General features: G+C 41.7%; 1 protein-coding gene across 1 annotated transcript in view; it reads left to right on the top strand.

The window, feature by feature from the left end:
- Positions 1–3,827, top strand: part of Zyg11b (zyg-11 family member B, cell cycle regulator) — a 53,646-nt gene extending 49,819 nt beyond the window's left edge. The window contains exon 14 of the mRNA XM_005353545.3: positions 1,840–3,827. Coding sequence (XP_005353602.1) covers positions 1,840–2,030 — 191 coding nt within the window. The 3' untranslated portion in view covers positions 2,031–3,827. The remainder of the gene's footprint in view (positions 1–1,839) is intronic.
- The last annotated feature ends 6,778 nt before the right edge of the window (positions 3,828–10,605 follow it).

The raw sequence follows: 10,605 nt of genomic DNA, 5'->3' as shown, positions 1-10,605 counted from the left end.
CTGTACACCAGACTGGCCTTGAACTCATGTAGATCTGCCTGCCTCTGCCTGAGTGCTGGGGTTAAAGGTGCCACCACACCCAGCTCAAAAGCAATTTTTAAAGTGTATATACGACTGTTTTCTGTTTTGTTTGAAATAGGTCTTACTATATAGACCAGGCTGGACTTGAACTGACAGAGATCCACCTGTTTGCCTCCCAAGTACTGGGATTAAAGGGATGCTCCATGACTTCTGGCTGCACTGATTTTTAAGTACATTTACTTGCAAGTGTGTGTGTGCACGTGTGTGTTTCTCTGTGTGTGAGAGATACACACATGATTTTGTGTGTACATGCCCCCATACATAGACATTCAAAGGCCAGAGGAGGGTGTAGGTGTCTTCCTCTCTTGCCTTCTGCCTTATTCTCACTGAACCAAAAGTTTGCTGTTTTGGGTAGGTTGGCTAGCCAGGGATTTAATGGAACTGGCCTTTCTCCTCCCATAAAGCTGAAATTGCATGCACACATACATGGCCATGCCTGACTTTTTTTTTTTTTTTTTTTTTTGGTTTTCGAGACAGGGTTTCTCTGTGGCTTTGGAGCCTGTCCTGGAACTAGCTCTTGTAGAACAGGCTGGTCTCGAACTCACAGAGGCCTGCCTCTGCCTCCCGAGTGCTGGGATTAAAGGCGTGCACCACCACCGCCCGGCGCCATGCCTGACTTTTTATGTGGGTTCTAGAATTAGAACTCAGGCTCTCGTGCTTGGACAGCAAACCCTTGTACCCACTGAACCATTTTCCCAGGCCCACGACACTTAAAATATAGAGTAAGAGATTTAGGTCTTGTTACGAATTAAGTGAATCCTTCCAAAGTGTGGCAGGTGTGCTTGGTGGCACACTTATGTTCCACCACTAAAGAAGATGAGATAGGGTCAAAAAAAGTTTAGAGCCAGTCTGATCTGCATGACAAGACCATGTCTTACAAGAAAAACAAATCAGAAAGAGAAAGAAAGAAAGAAATAGGCACATTTAAAAAAAAACTGGGTAGCCAGGCCTGGTGGCACACGCCTTTAATCCCAGCACTCCTGAGGCAGAGGCCGGTGGAACTCTAAGTTCAAAGCCTGCATGACCTACAGAGCAAATTCAAGGACAGTCAGGACTACACAGAGAAACCTGTTTCAACAAAACAAAAGGCTGGGCTAAGTGGCTCAACAGTTAAGAGCACCAGCTGTTCTTCCGGAGGATCTGAGTTTGGGATTCTCACATCCACATAGTGATTCAACCATCTGTAACTCCAGTTCCAGGGGATTTGATACCTTTTTCTGCCTTTCGCTGGGTCCTGGCATAAAAGGGATACACAGACATACATGTAGAGAAGTAGACAAAATACCCATACACATAAAATAATAAGAATAATTTTTTTTAAGATTCCTGAATTCAAAGAAATAAAGAGATTAATAGAGGTAGATGCTTGTCCTGGAATTAGCTCCTGTAGACCAGGCTGGCCTTGAACTCACGGAGATCCATCCTCTTTCTCTCTTTTTTTTTTTTTTTCTAGACAGGGTTTCTCTGTGGCTTTGGAGCCTTCTCCTGAAACTAGCTCTGTAGACCAGGCTGGTCTCGAACTCACAGAGATCCGCCTGCTTCTGCCTCCCGAATGCTGGGATTAAAGGCCTGCACCACCATCGCCCAGCTTTTTTTTTTTTTTTTGACAGAGTCTTTAGTATGTAGATATACTTCATGTACCACCATGCCTGGCCTTTAATGTATTTTGTTTTGTTTTAAGCTCTGGAGAATTTGTTTGGTTTGTGGGATAACTTCAAAACAAAAATATTTTAAGAGAAATGTCATGTTTTCTTTCAGCTTCAAGGTATTGCAGCATGCTGATTGAAGAAGGAGGACTGCAGCATTTGTACAACATCAAAGAGCATGAGCAGACAGACCCCTACGTCCAGCAGATTGCTGTAGCCATTCTGGACAGTTTAGAAAAGCACATTGTGCGCCATGGGAGGCCCCCTCCCTGTAAAAAGCAGCCCCAGGCCCGACTAAATTGATAGCCATAGACAGTTAGAAATGAAAAGTAGAAATCATTTTTGTGGAATGGTGTGCTCTCTGGTGTGCGGGTGTCTGTGATAAGAGTCCTGTGATCCATCTGGGCTTGGTAATGTACAGTCTGATTTGTTCTGTGATTTTTAACTTAGGAGGAGAAAGGTCTTCCTTCATTATTGTCTTTTAGGAAATCTTTCATGTTTGAACTTAACCTGTGCTTGAGATTCTACAGTCTTATGATAAATTGCACGAACCCTTAGGCCAGACTTCTCTCGAGCCCTTCCAGGTAATTTGCAGTGTGAGCAGGGCTGCTGACGCAACATCAGCACTGTTTGATTGTAAGATTTATTACTCTTCTGTAAAAATGCCTTCGTTCTCTGTGTGTCTTCCACAAGATGCACTTGTTTGTATGAGTGGAAACTGTTGTGTCTCTGGAAGCTCTGCTGTTTGGAGCCTGGATGGCAGTCAAAGAAAAACGAAAGAGAAGCTATGAAAGAAGAACGGAGTTAAAGAGGAATTAGACATTGCTTTTTTAGCTCTGAGAATGGACAGGTTCTCCTTGAGCCCCTCTCCCAAGGCCGGGAGCAGGAGCTGTTCTCCAAGCTGAAGGCTGGGAGCGTGGACTCTTTCTGCAGGCTACTCTAGAACTACTCGCCCAGTTACAGTGTAGCGTCACAGCATTGCATGTCAAAGCCTCTCGGAGACACTGGCTGTCATGCTGTAATAGTGCGGTTTTTTAAATGTCGCGGTTAAGCTGCCTGTTTTACCCCTTCTTTTCCAAAGTCATTTTTATTCAGTGGAGTAGACTATTTACAGAGTTAACTTGCTTAGTTAAAATACAATTGACAACAGAAAAATTGCTATAAAAATTTAACCTTGAGTTGGAGTGTGGCTCAGTGGTAGAGTGTGTTTTTAGCATGTATGGATTCAATACCCAGCACTACATACAGAAATGTTAATTTTCTCTCTTCTGATAAAATATTGTATCTGTTAGCATAAATGGCTCATACCTGTACTCACTCAGGAGACTGAGGTGGGAGAGGGTGCCATGAGGTTGAGGCCGGTCTGTGTCAGAGAGACAGTGTATCTTCATTATGTGTCATGTTAGAAGATGTCCACACCTCACTTCAAACGTGCAGGAGAAGAGGAGGCTGCTAAATGGTTACACGTGCAGCCACGTGGGTAGAAGGAAAGTTTTGATGGACGTCTTTTAGACAGTTGCCTGCCCTTTAAGATAGTTGATATAATGAAGAGTCAGTTATTGTCCTACAAACCTGGGATATATCAAGTTACCAACAAACTTAATTTCCATTTTAAGATGGGAATAGTGGAGACCTATAATCCAGTAATCACAAGGGTGAGACAGAAGGAACTAGAAGTTAGAGATGAACGTAGGCTACAGAGTAGCAAGCCCGCCTGGGCCATAGAGGAAAACTGTTTCTCACAAAACAGAGCAAATTTTTAATTTTAAGGAAGCTTGGCAGCACTTGCCCTTAATCTAAAGCATCACAGAGCAGGTGGCATGATAGCGAGACCCATCCCAAACAAGTACAGCAGCAGCTTGTTCTGTGAGCGGGCTGAACCTGAAAGTTCTTTTGACCACATTTTATTCCTACACATCTAAAATGCTTTCAATAGAACTTTAAAATGATATTTTTAAAAAACTCACAAATATTTCAGTGTAGAGGGGAGCTGGTTTAAGCTGGGCATGGGGGCTTGTAATGTAGAATATGAAGGCGAGAGGATTGTGAGTTCTAAGCCAGCCTGGGCTACATGAGAGTCCCTGTCTATAAAAAAAAAAAAGAAAAAAAACCCAACAAGCTGATTGACTCATTAGTATGTCTGACTCATGTTTATACTGCTCTCACACTTCAGACTTGAATGTTTAGGGCTTCCTTTGTAGGAATGAATACTGAGTCAAACTAAAAGAAAACAGATACACAGAATTATCAAAAAGCCATATAAAACAATGGTTTAATTCTTACTTCATTGGTTCCAGGGATTTTTAGAGCCATAACATACATTTTTGCCTGAAATGGTTGCTCAAACCTACGATTGCCACGGAGAGAGAGGATTGTTGGAAGTTTGAGGCTAGCCTGGGCTACCAGTGATGCTTGTCTCAACAGCTCCACCACAGAAGGATGCATTCTTCATAGTTAATCATAGTTTAGAGAAAAATTCTGTCAAAGGAGTTTTGCTTTTTGTTAACATTTCACCCCCAATTTTAATGTCTAAAATTAAAATTTTGACAGCAGGATATTCTGCAGTAAATCACAAGTTGGTGCTATTGACCAGCCAGGTCTACCTAGTATGCTTGGGGAGAGCCTATTTGAAAACTTTGGCTTCAGATGTCAGGACAAGAGTGCATGTTCCTATAGACCAATACTAAACTGTCTGCTTTACTAATCTTTAGAATAAGAAGCCAGCTGTGGTAGCATACACCTGTAATCCCAATATCACCAGCTGCATAGCAAATTCAAAACCCTGTCTCAAGAAGCAGAACAAGAGTAGCCAAAACTACAGAATTTTTCACAGTAACCTGATACATGAAGACTCAAATACATTTCAGTTTATATTTCACAGGTCAGTCAAGACTTCATTCCAGACCTAAACAAAAACTGTTCACATCCCAAATATATCAAGATGTTAGCACCTCTGTGCTTTTGATTTTTGGTTGTTGGGGAGTGGTGTGTTTTTGTTTTTGAGATAGCGTCTCACTAAGTATAGACACAGGGTTGTGGTCGACTTTGATCCCACTCAGCTGACAATTCTGCGTAAGTGCTAAGATTCCAGGCACGTGCCGCTGTGTCTGGCTCTGGGATGGTTCTGAAAGCTGTCATTAAGACAGGATTTTCAATTCTAATTGAAAATAGCTGAATATAGCTAAATCCTGAGTATAGCCAAAATATAGTAAATACATGTATGGTTGTCCAGCCAGTCTCTAACAGGCCTCTCCTTCATAATTGGAGACCATAATGAAGTACTTGCTACTTCCAAAGTCACTGGCTTAGGGGTGTGCTTTCAAGCAGCTTAGACTAAGCTGAATGACCTTGTTGAACCCATCATTGTACTCAGACACAAGACATTGAGAAGCAACACTTGGGTCAGCTGAAGGAAATGCATGCACAAGGTCCCAGGTCCAGTCCCCAGTATCCCGCCCGGCAAGGAAATGAAATAAGACTTCATAAGATTGTAATCGAGGCCGGGCGATGGTGGCGCACGCCTTTAATCCCAGCACTCGGGAGGCAGAGGCAGGAGGATCTCTGTGAGTTCGAGACCAGCCTGGTCTACAGAGCTAGTTCCAGGACAGGCTCCAAAAAGCCACAGAGAAACCCTGTCTCAAAAAAAAAAAAAAGATTGTAATCGAATAAAGCAAAGTATAACAGATCAAAGTATCTGGTGTTTGTGCATCAAGTCAGTTTTGCTGTGGTCTTTATACTCTGACTTTTTCTCCTGGGTTGAGAGTGTAACTCAGCTCAGTACTAGAGTGAGTGGCTCTGAGTTAAATTCCTACTATCAGAAAACTAAAAATCTTAATAAAACCATAAATCAAGAAGTAATGGGGTGGACACAGTGACTACTGATTGTAGCTGATTTAAAAGGTTTAAGAGAGTCCTATCAGACCCACAGGTTCAGAAGTCGACCATTACTGTTGCTGCTTGTTAGCCCGGCAGGAGAGTTCACCCACTCAGGATGAATGAAAACCGCCCTGGGAGTTTGCTTCTCTATTTTTTTGTTTCTAAAGAATCAAAGGTCCATGTTTAAAACCACCAACCAGCCATGATTGGTGGCTCACGGCTTTAATCCAGTACTTGGGAGGCAGAGGCAAGTGGATTTCTGTGAGTTTAGGGTTCGTCTCATCTACATAGTTCCAGGAGAGCCAGGGCTATGCAGGGAGACCTTGTGTTAAAACAAAAACTGCATCAATCATATAAATCCAGTTAATGATATTTCTCTTACAAATGAGTCCTTTTATGCTGGCCTGTTGTCTTCCTATTCAATTTTTATATTTTTTACTTGTTTTTTTTTCTTTGTTCTGTTTCATGTAACCAGAACTAGTTTAGAACTCTCAACCATCCTGCCTGTGAGCCCCAAACACACCACCTTACCACCTTCCTGACAGTTAGTCACTTCAGCATGAATGTTGAGATAACACTGGTCTGTCTTTGACAACCATACTTCCCCTCTGTTTGGTATATGTTACTGAACACATTAAATATACAAAATTGGGGTGACTTAGTGAACAGTAAGTTTGGCTTAGTTTTTGGTTTTGCTTCATTTTTTATTTGAAACAGGATCTTACGTACCCCAAGCTGGTCTCAAACTCACTATGTATCTGAGGATGTCTTTGAATGCTGCCTCCCCATGCTAAATGTTGAGATTACAGGCATGAACCACCACCCCCAGCTATTTTTGCCTTTTTTAAAAAAATGATTTTATGTGCATTGGTGTTTTCCCCGCATGTATGTCTATGTGACGGTGTCAGATCCTCTGAAACTGGAGTTACAGACAGTTGTGAACTGCCTTCTGGGAATTTAACCTGGCTTCTCTGGAAGAGCAGTCTGTGCTCTTAACCGCTGAGCCATCTCTCCAGCCCTTATTTTTGCCTTTTTGAGATAAGACTCTGGATATATATATTTCCAGGCTGGCCCCAGCCCTCTGAGTACTGGGATTATAGGAGTGTACCAAGCCAGGTTTGACGTTTTAAAATACATCCTCTGCCCAGAACAGTGTGTAACAGTACTCAGAGCAAAGGGGAGAAGAGGTAACAGAACGAACCATTTTGTACATGATGACCTGCAACCTGTCTCCTCTCCGATGGCATACTTTTATTAGTTGGTTAGTTGTGATTTAAACAGTGTAAATAAGTTGAAGACAGGTTAAGGCAGTGCCCTACTGTCGGCTAATAAGGGCTCTTCTGGCTTTATCTGCATATTTATGCGAAGAGTTTGTATGTTTGGGCTCAAAACTGCTGAGACTGCTTCCGGAGAGGTTTGCAAACTTGCTTGCTTTCCTAAATCCCTTGTGGCCATTTCACATGACTGTCTCTTGGATATTGGATATTCAGTTGTCATCTACTGTGTGTTGACACGGTTTTAATTTTCAGTGTTAATTCAGAAATGTCCATTTTAGTGATGTGTAAACCCACTAGTGATAGGAATAGAGTATGACAGAGAATTTTGCAGTTGGGTTTTAGGCGTGTGTCATGGCTTGCATTACTTAGAATTTCATGGACCGACTTTGCATGATGTGGCATACTTTGTGGTACATGCATTTGTTTCCAAATCTTAACCCAAGAGACTGTGACGACAATAGCCTTTAAAAACACATTTTTCTGAGCCGGGCGGTGGTGGCGCACGCCTTTAATCCTAGCACTCAGGAGGCAGAAGCAGGTGGATCTCTGAGCTAGAGGCCAGCCTGGTCTACAGGCTCCAAAGCTTTGAGAAACCCTGTCTTGAGACACCCCCCCAAAGAAAACATACTACTGTGCTGAGGGGATGGCTCTCTAGGACAGCACAGCCTAGCTGACAGTCAGACCAGTGGTAAGAACATGCCAGGCAGTGTGCTAACATATGCTGTAACCTAACATGCAAGTGCTGGGGCAGGAAGATTGTGAGGTCTATACTCTGTCTTCCCCTATATTCTCAGATGCCAGGGAGGCTGAGGTGAGGTCATTTGAGTACTTAAAATTTGAGGACTTAAGTGAGATGTGAGTTTAAGATGAGCCTGGGTAACATAAAAAGATCCCCCCACCCCCAAAAATATAATTGTTCCAGGACAGGCTTGAAAAGCTTCAGAGAAACTGTCTCAAAAAAACAAACGACAACAACACACATACACACACACACACACATATAATTGTTAGTTGCGTGTGGTAGTGCATGACTTTAATCCCAGGGCTTGGAGACAGATCCCTGAGTTTGAGGTTAGCCTTGTCTGCAGAGTGAGTTCCAGGACAGCTAGGCTACACAGAGAAACTCTGTCTTGAAAAACCAGTTATACATATTTTTTTCAAGATTTATCAAAATTATTTTGTGGCAGATCATAAATCTATTTCGTTAATGGTAAAGACTTGATTTTGAGCTTACTTTATGGAAAACTTTGAGTTCTTTTAAGGATTTTGTTTGTTGTTGGTTTTGTTTTTTTTTTTTTTTTTTTTTTTTTTAGTCAAGAGTCTTAATATGTTGCCCTGGCTGTCCTAGAACTCGCTCTGTAGAGTAGCAGGCTGACCTGGATCTGTCACAGAGATTCACCTGCCTCTGCCTTCCAAATGCTGAGATTAAAGGTGTGCACCATTACACCGGACTCTTTTAATCTTATTTTAATCAACTTTGAAGCAAGAAGTTTTTTAAGTAATGAAAGGTGAGTCACTTTTCATAAAAGGAAATCTTTGGGGACATTTTTTTCCTCTTAATCTGCAGAAACATCTTTTTTCAGTCACCGACTTGTATGGGCCAGTGAGATGGCTTAATGGGTAAAGGCGCTTGCTGCCAAGGCTGAGCTCCCTTCCCTGTGGTCCCACAAGTTGTCCTCTGAGCCCATGTATGCATTATGTACACACTCATGCCCCACATTAAATAGAGAAGTATAACAAAATTAATCACCAACTTTTAATGTCCACACTGAGGAGACAAAGCAGAAGGGTCTTGAATTGGAGGCCATCTTGGGCTATATAGAACCTTATTTGCAAAGTTCAAAATAAGTGATTAATGACAAAATAAAATCTTTGATTCTGCAGGATTCCTCTGTCAAATTTTAAACTTGTGCATATGAAAAACTGTCTTTTCTTTGAACTCCTATGTGTTTACCTCTTCAAGGAACGGAAACCCATCAGGAAACTGAATGTGTATATCTCAGACAACAATCCTGAATTGTTTGGGCTAAAGGTATTCTGGTTATGGCCTGGTGAGCAAGAGTATTCTGCACATGAATCATGCTGTATATTCAAATGGAACAGTACTTAAGTATTAATGTTGTATGTATAAAATTGGGATCTTTTTGCTTAAATAAATGTTACAAATTTTACGTAAATATGTCTAGTTTCACTCATATACTTTGAAATTTAATATTAAGCCAAGCTTTATGTTCCTTAGTAATCTATTGTGACAAGTGCTTTCTGAAACTTGCAGAACTAGAACATCATTCCTTAATGAAGTACGTATGTTAGAGCCAGACTTGCTGCTATACACCTGTAATCCCAGCACTTAGGCAGACTGAAACAGGACTCAAGTCCAAGGCCAGCCTGTATGACATAGTGAGACCCCCCCCCACACACTTCAACAACAAAATTTTGTTTTAAAATAAAGTTTGGAGCCGGGCGGTGGTGGCGCACTCCTTTAATCCCAGCACTCGGGAGGCAGAGGTAGGCGGATCTCTGTGAGTTCGAGACCAGCCTGGTCTACAGAGCTAGTTCCAGGACAGGCTGCAAAGCCACAGAGAAACCCTGTCTCGAAAAACCAAAAATAAATAAATAGATAAATAAATAAATAAAATAAAGTTTGGGTTCATCACTCATTGGTAGAGGGATTATTAAACATGGTCTGACACTACAAGGTATTTAATTTTAATGGAGAAGCATAATAGATACTATTTAACACTGTGTTCTAGAACAGTCTGAAAGTGCTTGTTAAAGGGACCAATGACCACATCTAATTTTAACTGGACAGTTGAGTCCAATTAGTCCAAAAAATTCCTAGAGGGTAGGGCAGTAGTGGTACATGCCTTTAATCGCAGCACTCAGAAGGCAGAGGCAGATGAGTTTGAGGCCAGCCTGGTTTACAGAACTAGTTCCATGACAGCCAGGGCTACATAGAGAAACCCTGTCTCAGAAAACAAAACAAAAAAAAAGTTCTGGAGAAAATAATACCTGGGTTTGTCATCAACAGTGGAGATTGTGGGAGGCAGAGGTAGGTGGATCTCTGAGTTTGAGGCCAGCTTGGTCTACAGATCAAGTTCCAGGAGAGTAGGAGCTACACAGAGAAACCGTCTTGGAAATAAATAAAAATAAGACAGTTTATAGACAAGTCAACCTGACGATAGTGCCCACACCTAATCCCAGCACTGAGGGGACTTTGGTTAGAGGTTTGACAGTCATTTTGCATACACAAATTTAAATAGTATTTTTAAAAATACAAAGTAAAAAAACCTCACTGCCTAGGATGTTGCTACCATGCAAAGTTACACCACACACATACACAACTGTGAACTGAACCTAGGCACATGCTAGGTTAGTGATCTACTACTACTGAGCTATAGTTCAGTCTTTTAAAACTTTCTCCTGAGATAAAGTCTTGCTAGGTTGTCCATGTTGGCCTTGTACTCACCCCGTAGCCCAGGCAGGTCCTGAGCTTGTGATTCCCCCTACCTCAGCGTCCCAAGCAGGCATTACTGTTTAGGCTCCACAGAATTATGAAAAGATGTTGACTGTAAGGGATGGAGATCTTATGCAGTTAATAATACTAGAAATCCTTTGTTGGCTGGTGAAAACACTTAGGTAGGTTAAGGCACTTGCCTCCAAGCCTGACAACTTGAGTTTGATGCTCAGAATCTAGATAATTGAAATGGATTTTTTTTTTTTTT

Source organism: Microtus ochrogaster, chromosome 10, assembly GCF_000317375.1.
Source record: "Microtus ochrogaster isolate Prairie Vole_2 chromosome 10, MicOch1.0, whole genome shotgun sequence".
In the NCBI taxonomy this organism is placed as follows: domain Eukaryota; kingdom Metazoa; phylum Chordata; class Mammalia; order Rodentia; family Cricetidae; genus Microtus; species Microtus ochrogaster.
Note: the sequence above shows the minus strand (reverse complement) of the source record. Positions and strands in the feature narration are given on the sequence as shown.